This window comes from Prionailurus bengalensis, chromosome E2 (genome assembly GCF_016509475.1).
Source record: "Prionailurus bengalensis isolate Pbe53 chromosome E2, Fcat_Pben_1.1_paternal_pri, whole genome shotgun sequence".
In the NCBI taxonomy this organism is placed as follows: Eukaryota; Metazoa; Chordata; class Mammalia; order Carnivora; family Felidae; genus Prionailurus; species Prionailurus bengalensis.
Window position 1 is genome coordinate 31,547,859 of NC_057352.1, and position 20,054 is coordinate 31,567,912.

At 46.3% G+C, this 20,054-nt stretch overlaps 1 protein-coding gene across 5 annotated transcripts; it reads right to left on the reverse strand.

Moving 5' to 3' along the window:
- Window positions 1–30: 30 nt before the first annotated feature.
- Window positions 31–10,070, reverse strand: LOC122494202 (AKT interacting protein). Of its 5 annotated transcripts, none has more exons than XM_043599208.1 (10): window positions 9,949–10,070; window positions 7,012–7,126; window positions 5,274–5,479; window positions 3,011–3,075; window positions 2,823–2,923; window positions 2,244–2,332; window positions 2,068–2,166; window positions 1,868–1,975; window positions 987–1,047; window positions 31–835 (listed from the first exon to the last, which is right to left on the reverse strand). In XM_043599208.1, exons 2-10 carry the CDS (start codon window positions 7,051–7,053, stop codon window positions 728–730), a joined length of 879 nt encoding a protein of 292 aa, XP_043455143.1. In that variant the 5' UTR covers window positions 7,054–7,126; window positions 9,949–10,070; the 3' UTR covers window positions 31–727. The 5 variants fall into 5 exon arrangements, with proteins under 5 accessions (XP_043455143.1, XP_043455144.1, XP_043455142.1 ...); XM_043599209.1 differs by lacking the exon at window positions 9,949–10,070 and adding an exon at window positions 9,754–9,892; XM_043599207.1 differs by lacking the exon at window positions 9,949–10,070 and adding an exon at window positions 9,754–9,892 and having other exon boundaries at window positions 31–838.
- Between the last annotated feature and the right edge of the window lie 9,984 nt (window positions 10,071–20,054).

Consider the following 20,054-nt stretch of genomic DNA (forward strand, 5'->3'; position numbering starts at 1 on the left):
AGCTAGTTTCCTGCATAAATGACAAAGAGCAATCATTTATTGGTTTATTTTGTCTCTACAAAACACATTAGTCATTCATCATTTAAATATCTGACTTCATTAGAAACCGTTTTAACACTTTCTCTCCCTCCTGCCATAAAAATACAGTAAGTAATTTGCTTAAAAAAAAAAAACAAAAAACAAACAAACCACTATGAACAAGTGTTCTGGTTTCCTCTCCCTCACCTAACATGTACCTCAGTGATGACAGGGGCTGGTAAATCAGGGAGACAGTAGTTGAAGACTGAGGTTCAGATGATCTTCCACTTACAAGTGCTAATAAGCTACGGAACCTGCTCTCTCTCTACCTTTCCCGCGTCCTAACATATGTACAACTGAAACCATGGGGGTAAAGCCACTGGATAGCACGCCCAACTGTCTACTCTATTAGTGTAAATGAATGTAACTTACCTTTAGCATTATATTCAGAAAAATACTTAAGCCTCGAGGTCCCCAATAATTTGGAGTACTGAACTAGTTAACCACCCTAAAAACACTTCTGACAGAAGTAATGCATTACTTAAAGAGAGGTTTCCAAAACTTGCTGTTAGAACCTAAGCATCCATGGACACAGATAGCAGTCCTTGTTCGCACAGTTTTACTCTTCTGGCGGCCCTCTGCCACCGGTCAGCTCTCACCAGGCCCGCATCCGGCAGGAAAGTGCACGGGGCACCGGATTCGCCAGCGCTTAAGTTGCTACCGTTTTCTCTTCTTTACTGAAAGGCTGCACCGAACCAGGCTTTACCCATGACAGGCCAGCAACGTGAACACTCTTATTGTGCTGTTCTTCCGGCTTCTTCTAGGCATAATCAAGAACAGACATTAAAAATACACCTGAGGAGTTTGTACCGTGCCAAAATCTCCATTTCCCAAAACGTTATCTGTATTTAGGATAAGTAGTCTCCAATGAAGACAATTCACTATTTCAAAAATGGTTATGTACTTACTTTCTGAGTCAGCATCTTCTCTCTGGCCTCATCATGTACAGAAGGATTCCACGGAGAAAAGCTTAAGGAAGAGAAAAATATTAAACCGCTCTGATTTACTAAATATGTATAACATCCATTTTTTAATACTGAAGCCAGTCCCCTTAACAAAACTTAAGGAACGATAACCCGTGTCGAACAAGTTTTAGATGTTCATCCAAACGCTTCTCTCACAGGATGACTATCCCTTATAGAGCCCTTTACATGGGTTAGCTCATCTCAGTCTCTCAGCCACCTCTGAAGTACTGCTGTTTACAGATGAAGAAAGCGCAGGAGTAAAACTAAGTAATTGCCCTGGGTCACCCAAGCCAGTAAGCACAAATACCAAGCACGCGGTCTGCAGAACACAAGCCCTTAACCACTGTGCCACGTGACCTTCCCAGCAATATCTGTTGCCAAAGAGCTAAATCACGAGCTCCTCAGTTCTCAATACTTCAGACGCTTCCAAGATTAAATATCATCGTGCTAAAGGAACACACGATTTACACTATTCAGTTTCCCTCCTTTCCCCAAACCTGAATGTCAGTGGGGATACGGCAGCTGGGCTCCAGCTAAAACCGCCAACGGAAAGGAAAGTCTGGATTTGAACGTGCACATTACAAACATCCTTAGGAAATCAAAGTCACTAAATAGCTTGCTATTGGCACGATATGCCAGTCGATATAAAGCTTTCTATTTAAGGGAAAGCCCAAGAGGTATCAGAAATCGAGTTGCCAACAAATTATAAAGGTTGTAGGCTAACAGATTATACACTTTCCCTTCAAATCCTCATTCTACAACCACCTGGAAAATGGAAGTACAAGATGGCAAAGTGCAGTTTATCTAGATCACGTCCCACTTACCTGATTGCATAGGGGTCTTCTATTTTAGGTTGGTCGAACAGACGAGCAGTGCACATCTTAACACTGTCAACCACTTTACTTTTGAAAAGCTGAACATCTTTTTCATACCTGTGTTAAAAGTTTCAATCAGAAAGTTACCAACATAGTCTACTTAGCTGTTTTTTCAAATTTATCTGAAATAACAAAGCAGAGTAACATACAGGACTGCAGCCTCTGGGTTTAGGGGGCTTGCTGTATCAATCTTGTAGAAAACTCTTCGTGCGTACATTAAAACTTGCCAAATATGATTATGGTTCCGCCTGAAGAGAGACATGTATGATTACTGAAGCACCTTCTTGCTGACCTAGATCACCAAAGCAAACACTTCTTTACTAACCTCCATTTGGCAAATGCTCTCTTCACATCCAATTCACCTGAGGTGGGATCGACGAGTGGGTGAAAGACGGGAATATCAAACACCAAGTGCTGTATTTAAAGAGAGAGGTGTCCTTTAATGGAAGCAAGGAGCTTATTAGACCCATACAGACAGCTGTAAAGGGAACTTCAGGCAAGGCGGTCCTGCTGTTTTAAGGCAGAGAGCTGCCTCAAGAGGCGTACCTAACAACCTCCACCATTTTCCTATAAAACTCTATTTTGCAAGCAAGGGGGTAAAAAGTCACTGTGCTACAGCACAATGGTCACCATGCACACAGTCGGTGCTGTAGCACAGCTCCCAGCCTCCCTTGCACACCCTGAGCAGAGAAACAAGGAAAGCTCATGGCAGGGGCTGGCACAGCAAAAGATAACAACAAAGCACAAAAATTCCCTTGAAAGTTGACGGAGTAGACGAAACATTTTAGGAAAGTGAAATCATAAAATCACGAGCTCAGGAAAAGAACCAAGAAATCTTGCAAGTCCTTAAAGTCCCCCCCATCTCAGACCCAACAAATGAAGCCAGACTTGATTTCTTACTTACTGGACAGTCACCATCTGGGTAGTTATCAGGGATGTAAACTGTAAACTTAAATACACCATCCTGATAAAGTCCATGCCGTATGAATATTACTCCAAACCACACTGTAGGAAAAAATAAAAAACAGTTGAGGCCTAAGTTTCTGTCAGAGGAACCAAAAACGCTACGTATTAAGAGTGAATCCTTCTTACTTAATGCAGAGCGGTAAGATGGCTGCACGTAGACCCCCGGGAGCTTCTGCTTCACAACCAAGGTACTAAGACAGAAGCAGAACAATGAAATTGTACGGAAGGAAACGACACACACATATCAAACAACCCTACATTCACTTTTCGAGAGAAGGAATAGTCCCTCGAGGGGCAGCTGACACCTGTCACACAAGCCACGTCACCACGATCTCACGTAGCCCACACTGTGGCCCATTCCCCAGCTTTATAACTCAAGCTCACAGAGAAACAAGGAGTCAGAGAGGGCCCTGGACTAAGAACGTCAAGCCAAACAAGGTTACACAAAGATTCAAGTTTTCCTCCCAGAAGTCAACGTTTCCAAAACATCATCTTGGAAACCAGCTGGTAGGTAATTCTGAACGAGACAACCTGGTTTCAGTTCTGGACATTAAATTTTCGGTAAATGAGAGAGTACAGTTCTTGCTTTTGTGACTGTGGACGACAGATTTCACCCACACGCATTCAAAAGCCATTTGAAACACGGTTTTAGGTAATTAAAAAGAAAAATCGCACAGGCTTGCCGTCACTGAGGCCTCAACCCCAGTCTTCGTGGCAGAGGGCCGTGCTTACATGTGCAGTGTCCTCGGGGAAGGCAGGCATCGATACCAGGTGCTCATGCTATCCTCTACTCCTACACTGACCCCACCACGCAGACACCTGAATCCCATAGGCGCTGTGGCAAGGGAACACCAGTGCATGGACAGTGCTGGTACTGGCTCTCCTGGGAGCCTAAGAAAGGAAGGCAGGGACCAGACCCTGAATGATGCTGACCGAGGGCCTTAAAATGTGTTTCACCCGCCAAGCCTGAATTTTGTTACAGAAATAACTTTGGGACCTCAGTCGACTGTTCTTATTGCCTACTTGCCATCACGCTTCTTTTTTAACATTTTTGAGTAGTTACTCCATTTTTAAGTCACTAAAATTTCAACGTGTCAACAGCAGTAGGGCCGGCAGATGCGTGTACCACAGTGAGGCCGCGCTGTGTTCTAATACAGACAGCAGATCTGAGGCCACAATGGAGGCCTGTCCGACTCGCTCCAGCCTCAAACACAAGGCCTCCATTATAAAGCTGAAGGGACCACTGCCACCAAATCACACTCCGCCAACTGTGCTGGGGCCTCAGACCCTCTGACCGTGACACAACATGAGTACAGTGAGGGAATGTGTGGGGATGCTGTACAAACGGACTTAAAAATGACAGAAGTGAAGAATTCATTCTCCATACTTTGGCTCCAGGAACAAATGAGCAGACCCAACGCTGTGTGAGCCCCTGTGGCGGGCCAGGCGCGGCCAGTGCTCCCGGCCCTCTGTGGCCGCGCTCCTCTCCGCCTGTGACAGACGTGCAACCTCAGTCAGGTTCTTACCTGCACGAAGCCCAAATCTTTCGAACTCCCCTGTAACTGTCTACTTCTGTCTTTGTGGGTCACAGAGCAGAACTCAAACCCCCTTTCTAACGACAGGCCTTCAAATACACGAAGGCAGTGCTAACGAGGACTTCCTAAGTTTTCTCTAAGGTAGTGGTTCCAGTTCCTTCAATTGTTGACTCCTAAGGTCTGATTCCCTGACCCTCTGACTGGGACCCTCGCCTCAGCCAGTCAGGATGCCTCTTACGAGGTGGCCACCACAGTGAAGCACACGCCTCCAGCCGGAACTGACCCAAGGAAGAACAGATTGCTGCCCTCCCGCTGCCCCGCTCTCTACAAGCACCTGTGCAGGAGGGGCCTTCCTCACTTCATATAAAGGAACACCAAAATTAAATTACTCAGTTCCTGACCTGCTTATTAATCTTAGTCTCTTCCTCTTGCTCTCCAAAACAGACATGGAAACACAAGCCCACGTTTGCCTTTGCCTTTGTTTATTTAAAAATTTTTTTTTAATGTTTTATTTTTTTTTGAGAGAGAGAAAGCATGAGCAGGGGAGGAGCAGAGAGAGATGGAGACAGAATCAGGAGGCTCCAGACTCTGAGCTGTCAGCACAGAGCCTGATGCAGGGCTTGAACTCAAGAGCCATGAGATCATGACCTGAGCCAAAGTCGGATGGTTAACTGACTGAGCCACCCAGGCGCCCCCCACGCTTGCCTTTAAATCTTATTTACCTGATATTGGAGGGTAATGCATTTGAGCTTTAAGGTTCAACGACGCAGCCATTTATAGAGTGCACCAGAATAATTTTCATTTTCATCCTCAAAGGTCATTCAAAATTTAACCGAATAGTTTTAAGTACTTACAATTCTGCAAGAAGGGAGTATTCCAGGTAGAAGGGTCCATAAGAAGCATGTGTGCCATTTGTGGACTGTGCTGCTGGCGCGGGGGATGTAGGCTTAGTAATGGGCAAAGCGTTTTTGGGAATACAAGGTAGCTGTTTCTTTGGAGCGGCGCGTGGAGGGCTGGTTACCACGTCCCCTGTTAATGCCTTCTCTTCACCATCTGATCGCTATTCAAGATGAAGTGGTGAGAACATTTGTTAGCGTGATTCTTTTTTTAAATGTTTATTTATTTTGAGAGAGAGAAAGAGAACATGCACAAGTTAGGGTGGGGCAGCGAGAGAGGGGGAGAAAATCCCAAGCAGGCTCTGTGCTGTCAGCGTAGAGCCCAGTGTGGGGCTCGAACTCACGAACCGTGAGATCATGACGTGAGCCGAAATCAAGAGTCAGACACTTAATCAACTGAGTCAACCAGGCACCCCTGTTAGTATGATTCTTAAACCATGAGAGTACATGTGATGCACTTTTATCCTTGACTTAAAAGCTGGAATGGCTCTTTCACAAGGACGTTCCAGCACCATGATCAAGGTGACTTGAAAGTCCTCTGAGCAGGCCAACCATTAGAGAACAAAACTGAAGGAAGACTAAAGCAACAGAAAACTTTTTTAAAGCTGTACATCCTATAAAAACAATAAAGCCAATATTTATTTACAGGATTTATGTGAAACAGGAAGAAATGGTTTCTTCTGGGGACCCCAAAAACAGGGCAAGGGGTTACTTAGCCAACAGACAACTGTACAAGACTAGAAAGTCCCCTGGCTCTTAGGTGCTGTAGAAGGTCAGGTGCAAAGCAGCTCAATAGTAGTAGGAAACCAGTCACCACCTGATGTTAGCACCTCACTGCAAAACAACGAGTGACTCTATGCTCTCACTTGTGCTGCTCTGATTCTGATCTTGTCTCTGATGGATGTGAACCACGTGTGCACTATCCCCTGTCAGCATACACTGTCAGCCGGTCAAAGACATAGGTCTAAATGAATCAGAGATTAAACCATCACCTCATAGGCACTTCCTTGGCTCAAGTACAGCCAGAGGCTTTTTAATTAGCTTCATTAAAAATGGATATTGTGTCCAAAAAAAAAAAGATGATTAATGGTGGTGTCTCCTAAAGGTGGAATTATGGCTTATATTCATTCTCTTTTTGTCTGCATTAAGCTTTCATAAAACGTACTGTTCTTGCAATTTAAAAATAGACATTCTGTTTGGAAAAATTAAACCAGTGCCCGCAAGTCTGAGTTGAGCACGGTGAACAGGTCTTTCTCAAGGCTTCTCTAATGGAATCCTGCAGATTAAGTAAAAAGACTACCATAATGTGTCACAAATTTCATCATGTGTAAATATAACCGAAGTCAAAATAATCTTAGAATTCCGATTACGAGAATGGTCTTCTATTTGAGCCATGATCTCAGTCTCAGAAACTGACTTTAATCAGCTAACTACTTATTTCTCAAAGTAAAACCTAGTGGTGTCTGACTGGCTGGGCCAGAAAAACATGTGACTCCTGATCTTAGGGTTGTGAGTTCGAGCCCCACCTTGGGTGTAGAGATTACTAAAAATAAATAAACTTAAAAAAAAAAAGTACAACCTAAAACCAGGAAAGCAGGTAATTTTGTTAAGATTATAGACAACCTTAGTACGAACTATTTTGACTTCTACTTTGACTCGAATAGGTTTCCTCACTACATTTATCAACTACACCTACTTTGCGGACAGAGCTTGCAGACATGCTCCAGAAAGGGTTCATAACGTGGACTCCAAACAAAGAAATTCAGTGGTCTTGTGTCATCAAACTCTTCGGTCCTCAGAAGTCACTTTACCTAAAGATGAGATGGGAAAACACAGAAACATACCAACACCAACAGTTAAGACTTCCAGAATAGTTAAGAACTAAATCTGACACTCTAAATAGAAGCTCAACCTAACATCACGTAATAGTTATAAAAATTTAAGGGAACAAAGTCTTCAGAAAGTTTCCTTCAATACCCTCCTCACTCTTCTGACTCCAATTTCTTTCCCAGTTTTATTATTATTATTATTATTATTTTTGACAGAGAGTGCACGTGCACTCAAGGCTGGGGAGAGGGGCAGAGGGAGAGAGAGAGAATCTGAAGCAGGCTCACACTGATCCCATGACCCTGGGATCATGACTCGAGCCAAAATCAAGAGTTGGGACACTTGACTGAGCCACTTCTTCCCACCTGTAAATGCCTACAGGTATCTGTGTACCGAGTCCTTGGCCAGGATTCAGAATATTCAGTGATACAGTTGAGCTTTGGTGCCAGAAACGCAGAATGTATGGCTGGACCACAACAGCTGCTGCCGGCATCACTTGTGGGCATCGGGCTACAGGGAGAGCCAGGTGTGGAGTGCTGTACCCACGTACACACAAGGCCTGTCACTACAGTTACGGAAGCTAAAGAGCCAAGGGGGCTGATTTAAGTGCCTTATAGGAGTTGTTTTAAGTACAAAATGATTCTCCCCAGCAAAACTAGTCGCCAAAGACATAACAGAGAGAAGACAGAGCGTCTAAGAGAGGGATAACTGGGTCCTGTCAGGACCATCCTCAAGAAATGGTCTCTTTCAGCTATTTCCAGTAATAAACACGCAAGAGAGGACTGCAAAACGTCTCCTGAACAAATCTTCCAGCAAAGCTTCAAGTAACGGACAAGAAAGTATGCCTCAAAGGTCACAAAGTCAGTGGGTCATCTACTAAAAATACAGAGGAAGAGGCAGAGGAAAAGCAGTGAGCCAGGCTGGAAGAACAGCAACTCCTCAGCTCTGGTGATCTGCCCCAGGCGCGGTTATGTTCAGTGCAGATCTCCTTCTGTGGGCACAGGCTTACCCGCACCAATCAAAAAGGCTGAAGGTTAAAAGGGACAGAACTGTGCAACACTCGACTAGATTCATAAGAAGCAAATCATTAGAGAATCCCGTACCAAATGTCCCTGACAGCAAACATTTGTTTAACGACAAGCCGGCGATATCCACGGGTGGGTACCAAGTCTCCCATATCTCCTGGGTGCCAATTACTGCTGTTTTCCTTTCCAGGGCATAATGCCACCCAGTAATTAAATCACAGGAATGAGGATCCTGGTTCTTCCACTCACCTGTTGACTTACATCCAGTAAATAACAATATTGCTGAGGTCTCTCCACAAATCTGCCTTATTTAAAGGTGACTAGGACACAGATGAAAATGGTTGGGACATTAAAAATGTGTGCTGGCGTGTTCCTGTTTGACCCCACGAAAACAACAGTGGTTTCCAGATCCAGAGTAATGTACAGCACCCCGCTGTCATCTAGGACAGATCTGACTTAACAGGGGACCCCCTCCCCTTGGGACAACAGTGCTCACTACCATATAAATTTATTGAGGTGAATCATTCACCTGTATGGTCTCTTCTAAGTTTAACATGTAATGATTCTATGACTTTGCCTCTAAGAATCGAAACTTGCTGCCAGTGTCTCCTGTCCTTAAGCTGAAGGGATTTTCTACTGCTGCCAATATTTCCAATAGCACCATAATCACCTGGAAAAATTGTCACCTTTAGAGAATACCTACACCGTTTATTAGATGTCTAGTCTACCCAGGCACGGTACAGCATTTTCCAACAGGAGTGACACAAATGAAAGGAAGCCCTAGGACACAATTTGAAAATTTCTGCTGGTTCGTATGCTGGCCATACGAACCAAACACACTGTCTTTCTTCCTTTACGTCACGAGCTGAGAAATCAGTATCTCGAAGCTGTACGAATGATCTGAACATGACATGAGTCAAAACTTAGAAAAAGGTGCTGCTTTCCTACGTGCCTTAGTCCCTAAATAGGCACTCACTTAACACATCACCCGAACAGCTTTAAATTCCACGTTAAGAGGAGTCGAAAACAGCCCCGGCCCTGGCCCGGCTGCCCGGCTTCCTGCGGACAGCCGGGACGGGCACCCTCGCCCAGGGCGGAAATCCAACTCGGCACGCTCACGGAATCTGGACAAACCTGTCTCGAGGTGATGCAAGGCAGGGGCTGTGTCCCAGCCTCCAAGGTAGCTCGAGGCCGGCCCCGGCCCGCGAGCCCCTCCGGTGGGGAGCTGAGGGCCTCCAGGGCTTGGGGACACCCCCCCCCCACCCCCGCCCTCAACCAGGGCGCAGGACCGAGGCGGGGAGGGCGGGACGCGGACCGGGCGAGCCGGTGGGGCCTGCCTCCCTGCCTCAGGCCGCCCGGCCAGGCACCCGGACAGCCCCGAGGCCCGCGGCAGCCGGCGCAGCAGGTGCCTGCAAACGCGGACAGGTGCCCGGCCCCGCCCCCGTGTCCCAGCGCGGCCGCCGTCGCTACGAAGTCCAGAGAACCGGGTAGGACAGACAAATACCCGGCCGAGGACGCTAGCGGCCCAGGTTGAAGGACTCCACGGCCCTCACAGCCCTCCCAGCTGGCTCAGCAGTGCACCTCACCTCGCCGTTTTCAACGTAGTGCTCCCAGCTGCTGGGTGCCGTCGCGGCCCCACAGCATCTCTGGCCGCAGCACCAGCCCGGCCCCTGCCTACCCCCCGCCCCGCCCTGCTCTCGGTGTCAGGCCCCGCCCCCTGCCCCACGCCCCTGAGCCCGGACGCTTCCGCCCAGCTTCCCGGTGCCAACTGGTTCCCATACCTGTCCGTCAAGGACGTTCTTCCGGGGGCGTTAGGATGACAGCACTCCGTCCTACCAGTCAAATCTGCTCCTCTCGGGTGGGGCAGCGCCTGACCCTCCCCTTACGTAACAGCGCCGGGAGTGAACTGTGCTTCACGGAAGTGTCGGCCCCTTGGGAGGGAGGGGGGAGGAAACAAATGAGCGCCTGAACGTAATTGGCCACGGCATGCGCCAGTCATAATAAAGACCTGCCCACAGGTTAGTGCGTGGCCACTGCCTCCTTTTAGGGAGGCTGTTGTGATTGCTGCCTTTCGAAGCTGGGGCTGGGGCGGGGCCGGGGTGGGGCCGGCGCGGGGCCGGGGTGGGGCCGGCGTCCCTGAAAGTGCGACCTGCGGACGGGCGGGGCCCGCGGCGTGAACATGCCGCTTTCAGGGAGCCGCGAGCCCCTCGTCGTGCCCTCTTGGTCCGCGGGGAGTGGCTATCAGGTCGGGGGAATCTGCGGGAACGTTTTATGTAACGTTGACAGACGCCCGTGTTCTCTCAAAGTAGGAGGAGCCCATGGTGGGAACTAAACTCCCCGGTCATCGCTTGGCAGTAGCTTCTGCCAGAAGAGCTTTTAAAAAATGTGCCAATCAGACTGAGCCCATAGAATCCGCATGGGAGGGGGGGGGGGTGGTGAGCAGCAGGAAAGTACATTTGTCACAACCACCTCTGGTGATCTGGCTCAAAGTGAAGTTTGAGGACCTCTTTCTGGCCCCTTGACTCGATTTCTTTTTACCTCCCAAACCCTCCCTTCGATCCGGAACACCTTTACACATCCGACCCTTTACTGCTCAGAAGTTTTCCACGGAAGCCCTTTCGGGCTGAATAAAGCTGAACTCGGCCGAACTTAGAGGGCACACCCCATGCTGCCCTCCTTCCCATATTCCCATCTTATTTCCCACGTCTGTCTCCAGCCGTATTCCGTGATGGCTGCCCTTGGCTTTCACACCGCCAAGCCTTTTCTTACAATGGTGCCTTCTCCTGGGTTGCCGTTCCAATCTCCACCTGACTCAGTTATCTTACACTCAGAAGAGGAGAAATACTGTCTGACTAGGCTGTATCATTTTTGGTGGCCTTTGAAATTCTGGTAAAATGACCTTCTTGAGTGGCAGGCAGCCACTCTTGTTAATCCCCTGGGCTGGTTCTGAAATCCAACTTCCTCCCCTAGTTGAAAACACTCTTCAGCCACTTCCTTTGGTCCAGGCCGAATACCCTTAGGAATGCTGTCATGTCCTTAATATTAGTCTCACTCAATATAAAGAGGAAGGCAAGCAGGAAATCCTTTCCTCTGGCCACAGGTGGCCTCCCTTGGCACCTCTCTGGCCCAATCCCTCCCAACCTTGTTTGCAGGTTCATCATCCTCTCCCAAACTTCTTTTCCTGGAGTCGCCCTCCTTGGCGAGCTCCTTCCTTCCCCCAGGCTTCACCCAGGACTCCCATGTGTTGCTCCAGCTCAGACCGCTTCACTGAGCTTCAGTTGCTCATGTACAAGTGTCAGCTTCGCACTGGATGCCTCAGACACGCCATCAGTTAGAATCCTTATGGTGGCCTATGCCAGAAAACCCAGGTCAAACTGGCTTATATAGCAAGGGGATTCATCTCACAAGGTAGGGCAGGCTCCGGGGGTGGCACCCTGGGCTTCAGACACTGCTTCCCAACAGTCCCTGGAATTGTACTTTCAGGCTGGAAGCAAGAGGGCTGCTGCCATCCCAGGCACACCCAAATGTTACAGTGTCCAGAAAAATAAAGAGGATCCTTTTCTTCCAACGGTCTTTTCCAAAGAGCAAGAATATCTTTCCCAGAAGCCCTTCAGAAGCAATGCCCGAGTTCCAATGAGCAGAAATGAGTCACTGGGACTCTGTCCACATCGAAACCAATCAAGGGCAAGTGGAAGGAGTCTGCCATGATGGGCTAGGGCCAATCAAGATTTACCCTGTATCCCTCCCTAGAGGGAGGATACTGACATAATCAGATTTGTATTTTGAAAAGGCCACCAGAGTAGGAGAGCATTTGGGAAACCATTGCAGTCACTGAGCCGGAGATGGCTGCATGAATGTAATGGTGGGGATCGAGAAGTGAATGCATTGCAGAGATATTTAGAAGGTGGATTGGACAGGACTTGGCCATGGATAGGACCTGGGGAGTAGGAGTGCAAAGACAAAAGGGTGTTATGGATGCCACCTAGACTTTTGGCCCGAGCTACTGGATAGATGGTGAGAACATTCACTAAGATGAGAAACAATAAATCATGCTGTTTATGGGAGGGTGGGAAATGGGAGGTTTCTGTTTCAGATCGTGTTTGGGGTGTTTCTAGGAGTACTGTCACTTGTGTAGTTGATATCCGTGTCTTTCTTCTGCATTGCTGACAGGGCTTCAATTTTTGTTGAGGAGTCCAACCCTTCAGTGGTTTCCCACAGCTCTTAGGACAAAGACCAATGGTGTGGCGGGAAAACACCTACCTGTCCAGCCGCATTTGCCCCAGACTGCAGTCACTTGCATTCCTCTGAGGTATGAGGCACTCCCACTTCATTTCATTGCAAGGTGGGGCCTTTGAACGGGTTGTTCTCGTTGCCTGGAACATTCTTATTTCTCCCCTCCACAGATCTCAGCTGAAACACCACTTCCTCAGAGCGATGTTCCATTGCTTTGGGAGAGGACTTATTAGTGTCTTTGTCCCACGCTGTACGTAAGTGCCATGAGGCAGGGACCATGTGTTTCTCTCTTCATGGTCTCCCCGACAGCCAGTCCAATGCCTGGATGTAGTAGGTATGCGCCATGTATTTGACAAATGAAGGACGGAAGCAGCTAAAATAAATTAAAAACACCTACCAACCTGTACGCCCCCAGCTCTGCAGTAAGAAAGTAGTTCATTATGAAAACAAAGATGATGGACTCCAAGGGAAATGAGGCAGCCTCAAGGCACTTTAAGATGAAAATAGATGCTCTTCAACGTGATGTTGGGAAAACTGGACAGCAGTATGCAAAAGACTGAAAATGCTCTACTTTATTTCACTGTACACAAAAATAAACTCAAAATGGATTAAAGACCTAAACGTGAGACCTGAAACCATCAAAATCCCTAGAAGAGAACACAGGCAGTAATCTCTCTGACATCGGCCATAGAAACATTTTTCTAGATATGTCTCCCGAGGCAAGGGAAACAAAAGCAAAAATAAACTGTTGGGACTACACCAAAATAAAAAGCTTCTGCACAACGAAGGAAACAATCAACAAAACTAAAAGACAGCCTACTGAATGGGAAAAGATATTTGCAAGTGGCATATCCGATGAAGGGTTAGAATCCAAAATAGATAAAGAACTTATAAAACTCAACACCCAAAAACCCCAATAATCCAATTAAAAAAGAAAAGAGTAGAAAACATGAACATTTTTCCAAAGTAGACATCCACATGGCACACAAGACACATGCAAAGATGCTCAACATCCCTTATCAACAGGAAAATGCAAATCAAAACTACATTGAGGTATCACCTCACACCTGTCAGAATGGCTAAAATCAAAACCATACACAAGTATTGGTAAGGATGTGGAGAAAGGGGAGCCCTTACACTGTTGGTGGGAACGCAAACTGGAGAACGGTGGGTTCTTCAGTGCAGGTTCTTCTAAAAGTTACCAATAGAACTGCCCTACGATCCAGTAATTTTACTACTGGGTGTTTCTCCCCAAACTACAAAAACACTAATTCAAAGGGATACATGCACCCCGATGTTTATGGCAGCATTATTGACAATAGCCAAACTACGGAGGGAGTGCAAGTGTCCATCCATAGGTGAAAGGATAAAGAGGTGGTATAGATACACAATGGAATATTATTCAGCCATAAAAAGGAATGAGATCTTGCCATTTGCGACAACATGGATGGAGCTAGAGAGTATCATGCTAAGCGAAATAAGCCAGAGAAAGACAAGTACCATATGATTTCATTCTTATGTGGAATTTAAGAAACAAATGAGCAAAGGCAAATAGAGAGACAAACCAAGAAACAGACTGTTAACTATAGAGAGAGCAAACTGATTGTTCCCAGAGGGGAGGTGGAGGGATGGAAAAATAAAATAAAAATCGTGATAACCACATTAGCACTCAGAATAATACTTAATGTTCTTGTCTGTGTTATAAGGCTTTGGTCTAGTGCATTTTTGATTTATGTGTAAATCAAGGAAACATAAGGAGACATGAAAAGAAAAATAAAATATATAGGGGCCTCTGGCTGGCTCAGTCGGTTAAATGTCCGACTTAGCTCAGGTCAAGATCTCACAGTTCATGAGTTCAAGCCCCACGTCGGGCTTTGTGCTGACAGGTCAGAAGCTGGAGCCTGCTTCAGATTCTGTGTCTCCCTCTCTCTTTGCCCCTCCTCCGGTAGTGCTCTGTCTCTGTCTCTCTCTCTCTCAAAAATAAATAAACATTAAAAAAATATTTTTAAAAATAAAAACATCTGTAAAGTACTGAGGAAAAAACCCAACTGATTCTTAAACCTTACCTATAGGACATTTTCAATTACTTCATTATTCTAAATTTTTAGAGCATATCTGATATTTGTATCAAAACATGAATTATTCTTGCATCAGGACTTAATAGATACGTGATCTCTACAAGTACTTGGGGTTCCTGCTCATATTCCAATCAGCAGAATAGCCACTGAATCTATTCTTCTCTTGGTCCTTGGGAAATTAATTGTACAAAGCCTTTAGGCCACTGATGTACTACTAAAGGAGGGCCTTAACAGAAGGAAGGGGTAAAATAACGAAGCTTGGTTGAAATATGTATGTGTTTCATACAGGTGCACGCACGAGCCAGTTTTTAGCTCAACCCATTTGCCCCTAAATCCTTTTCTGAAAGGTGGATTCCTGTTTAGGGTACTACATGTATCACTGATTGTGTAGGTTATTCACGACATAGGAGATGATTATCTAACTATACATTTTATTTTTGGTTTTTATTTTTTTAATGTTTATTTTTGAGAGAGTGCAAGCAGTGGGGGTGGGGGGGAGCAGAGAGAAGTGGACAGAGGATCTGAAACAGGCTCTGTGCTGACAGCAGAGCCTGATGTGGGGCTCGAACTCATGAACTGTGAGATCATGACTGGAGCCGAAGTCAGATGCTCAACTGACTGAGCCACCCAGGCACCCCCATAGCTATACATTTTAAATAGGCCTGCAAAAACATATAGTCAACACATCATAAGTATGATTTTATGAATAGTAACGTTTAGTATGAAACATTTTTTATTTTAGTTATTATTTATTTAGAGAGCGCACAAGTGGGGGAGAGGGGCAGAGGCAGAAAGAATCTTAAGCAGGCTCCACACTCAGGGCAGAGCCTGATGCAGGGCTCAATCCCATACGCTGGGATCATGACCTGAGGGAAAATCAAGAGTCCCACACTCAACCACCTGAGCCACCCAGGTGCTCCAGGCATTTTTTTTTAAGTTTTGTTTATTTAGGTAATCTCCATACCCAACATAGGGCTCGAACTCACAACCCTGAGATCAAGAGTTGCACACTCTTCTGACTGAGCCCTCCAGATGCCCCCAGAGTAGGCATTTTTTTTAAGTAAATGGATTCAAGGGAGGATATTAATAATACTATAATTCATAATGATCCTTAGATATGGCAGAAATCATGAATTTTTGGCAATTATTGAAGTTTGACAAACACTGCTAGGGAGGGATGTTTTTGTCTCCCTGTCTTTTGTCCTAGGTCTTCACTGATCATCACAATTGTTGCTATAACATCACAAATGTGCTTCTGGTTTTTGCTTACACCATATCTTGTTCCCTGCCCTGGTCCCCATAACTCCTTCCCCCATAAGTTACTGAGCGGCTGGATGGATAGGTGGACGGATGGCTGGATGGCCGGTAGATAGATGTAGGGTGAATTTTACAAACAGACTACAACATATTAAAATGAAAATCAGAGCAGCCAATGGATCACTCTGAATATTGACGCTTCAAGGAAAAGCCGGCTACATACAACACCGCAGCTCACGGAAGGCTGGAAAAGAATAGATTTCCTCTTATAATCAAACAGCGTTTTGAACATGGCATCACACTGCAAATAACCACCCACTCTCTTCACTTGCTGCCAAGCTTACCGCCAGCCACAAGAGCAATCTTCTCTTTGATTGGCGTTATCTTTGCAAAACCACCTTACTCTCTGGTTTCAAAGTATTTGGAAAGATGATAAAGGCTTAAGCTTAGTTTAGCTAGAGTGGCAGATTCAGACAAAAAAGAGAGAGAGAGGAGAGAGAAAGCAATATTCCTCCACTGGTAAATAATTCAGGGTCGACTGTGGGCAGGGTACTGTTCCAGAAAAGACACCCTCCTTTCCTACATTAGGTAAATAGGGATTCATGAAGGACACCTTATGAATCTTGGTGATTGTGAGAGTTTGCCACTCAAAGAAATGACACTGTCACCATCTCCACCTTCTTTATTACTAAAAGTTTATGACCATCGTTCTGTTCATCACCTAGATTCAACAGTGGTCAATGGCTTGCTGTATTTTTCCTTTTTTTCCCCTCTCAGATCACTTAAAAATAAGTGGCAGTCATCATGACGGCCACTCCTAGATACTTCAGCATGTATGTCCTAAGGACAGGGCATTTCCCTGCAGAACTATAGTGCCGGAATCACACTAGAGAAAATTCTCTCAATCCCTTGCCTCAGTCCATGCCCACACCTATTTAAATCACCCTGATTGCCAGACATCATTAAAAAAAGCTTTTACATAAAGTTTTTATTTTCCTAAGCCAGGATTCGGACAAGATTCACTCATCACATCTGATTGGTAGGTCTCTTTACTCATTTATTCTAGAAGTCCTTCCACATCCCCCCTCCCCTGCCGTGACATGAACAATCTGAACACAGACTAGGATGTTTTACATTCTGGATCTCTTGTGATGTTGTTTAGCTTGGTCCTCTCTCTCTGTATTTCTTGTAAACAGTAGGTCTGAAGACTTGATTAGATTCACCATTTCTGGCATGGTGTTTCATGCCAGAGAAGCTCACAGGACTCCACAAACTACTGATTTAGTAGAATTGCAACCTAGTGATTACACATGAAGGACTAAAAACAGAAAGATGTTCTGTGCTAACACAAGTGGCTCAAATATCTGATGCTGAACTACCAACAGTAGCCAAAGTATGGAAAGAGCCCAAATGTCCATCGATGGATGAATGGATGAAGAAGATGTGGTATCTATATACAACGGAGTATTACTTGGCAATCAAAAAGAAGGAAACCTTGCCATTTGCAACTACATGGATGGAACTGGAGGGTATTATGCTAAGTGAAATTAGTCAGAGAAAGACAAATATCATATGACTTCACTCATATCAGGACTTCAAGACACAGAACAGATGAACACAAAGGAAGGGAAGCAAAAATAATATAAAAACAAGGAGGGGGACAAAACCTAGGAGATTCTTAAATATGGAGAACAAACTGAGGCTTACTGGAGGGGTTGTGGGAGGGGGACGGGCTAAATGGGTGAGGGGCATTAAGGAATCTACTCCTGAAACCATTGTTGCACTATATGCTAACGGGTGTAAATTTAAAAAAGAAATAAAATAAAAATAAAAAATAAATATCTGATGCTGAAAATACTAGTAAATTTTGAAGTTTTCAGTTGGGTATTTTGGCCATCCCTACACTTCCCGCTCTTAAGGCTGACTTAACGTTGATGACTTTGTTCTCACCAATACCTACGGGTCCGTAAATCAGACTTGCTCTTATGGCCTCTTGCTGGGTACCTAATGCTAGTGAAGCTGAATCCATTTGAAAAAGAAACTGAGCGTGGTTCAGAAGACGCTAGGTGGAAAGCTGTCTGTGCCAGCCAACGGTAGTGAGGGCAAGCAGGACCCATGTTTATGGATTTCCCACTTAAACATTTACCATCCTTCCTGTAGCCAAACTCAGGTCTCAGGTCCCCGCTAACTGGCACACTGTAAGCTTTGAAAATACTCACTTTTCTTGCTCTCTCTGATGTGACAAGGCACCAACTATTCTCTCACGGTGAAGAAGAGAAAATAAAGGCTGCTAGAAGGAATATTAAACCCAGGGACACCAGAGCTTTCTCCGGGAATGGGAATCCACACAAATGTGACAGCAGAGGTGGTTACTGAATATCCCAATGGGTTCATATCAATGGATTTTTATTTTCCCTAGTAACAGGCAGCAGTTTCTCCTGATACCATACATGGCCCTTCCCTTTCAACTGACACTAAAAAGCAAGCCGTCCCTGTTCTAACTTGGCTCTCAGCCTGGCAAGGCGCTGGGTGAGTTTAAATAACCCGAGGGGAAGGACCTTCACTCCTCCTAGAGGATGGTCGAGTGCCCTCTGGTGGGCAGTGGGAAGAATGCATGCAGCAATGCGGAATTAATTTACCTTTGTCTCAGAGTATATTGAACCTTCTCACCAAACACATTTCTTAAAAACAAAAACAAAAACCTGCATCTATATTTGCATTCCTGAAAAAAAACATTCATACCTAAAAGAGTTATATTTCCCATAGACAAAGTACTTATTAGTCTCCAGCAGGGTAGTATCCCTGTCAGGGGTTCAAGTACACAGAAAAGAAGGGTGGAGTCAAAAGGAACATTCTTACCGACGCCTTCATCCAAGATACCTTGAACGCCCTGTAAGTATTATCTCAGAAACCATTCCTCAGGGCTGCCCCGCCTATGAAAGCTCATGCCTTTAGTCCCCAGAGTCTCTCCTTGGACCCCCTCCTCACAATTGGCTTTACCTCTCTGCACCCATGCTCCCACCCCCACCCCACCCTAAAATGGAAACGGCTAGCCACAATTTAACACTTCCGCACATACTCGGGGCTCATAGTCTGAAAGAAGATGAAGGGCTGACGGTAATTTCCAGCATTGAACCAGAGCGCAGGGAGAAGTCTGTCCTCCATGGGGAGATGGTCTGGGGCGTGAGGGGACAGGGATGGGACTAGGAGGAGTTGAGGGCTGGGACTGAGAAGGCAATCACTGTCACCCCCTCCCCAAGGCTCCACACTCACGCCATGCCGCTGCCCAGTGGGAGGCCAGCCCCGAAAGTGCCCACTAAGGACCAGGTTGGTAAAGTGCAGTATGGGGTCCCTGACCACGTATTCAGGTTGGCGTCCCCAGGCAGCACTCTTAGTGATCCAAGTTACTCAAGAGTCTGGCCGTTACCCGAGGGTCATGGGATCGATCCAGCCTTGCAGGACACTTACTTTAATCACGGATCAAGTCGAAGCTGCAGGGGTTGCACCAGGCTGGTGGTGTCAGCAGGCTCCTTCCAGACGGCAGATTAGCCCTGGTGATGAGCCCTGGGGTTAGCTGGGAGATCCTTGCTACCAAGAAGGTTCGGGAGAAGATCTGCAGCCCCCAGCCACCATCCGTCCGGATCCTCACAACCAGCATCCCCGTGCACTGGGATCTTTCTACCTTAAATCACACAGCAGGGGGACGGGGCCCTATCTACTACCACCTGGGGGGTCCTCCTCTTCCTCTTCCCTTCTGGACAGCCACAGGCGCTAAACATGGCCATTCGGGCCCAGTGCAGCTCTTCAGAGCTGTTCGAGCTGACACACCTGTTCGAGGGTGTGTCACTATTGCTTTGAGCTAAGACGGCATGTAAATATCGGCTGGCTGACCGAGACCTTCAGGCCTCAAATGGCTGCCCTTGTCACAGCTGTGGATGGGCATCTTTATTTCTCTCCCTCCCATATTGAGTGTCCACTATGCAGCCCTCATTCCTAGAGGTGGGGCACAAGCCATCACTTAGCATCAATCAACGGATGCCAAGAAAACAGGAAATGATAAAATGAAGGTCCAAGCTTCTGATGGTCACCACCTCTCCGTGGGTAAAAGTGGGCCCCAACATCTCTCTCCCTGGATTCTGGGACCCCCCCCCCATTTTGCCAACAACATGTTAACAGAATTCTCTAAGCCTCTGGCCCAGCAAATATCCCGGTTAGGTTGCTTCTAAACCAATACGGGCCAAAGAACAAATGACCAAAAATGGCCCCAGGCTGCCAGTTTGAAACCCCTGAAAATAGCAGCTAAATATTGACCATTTGAG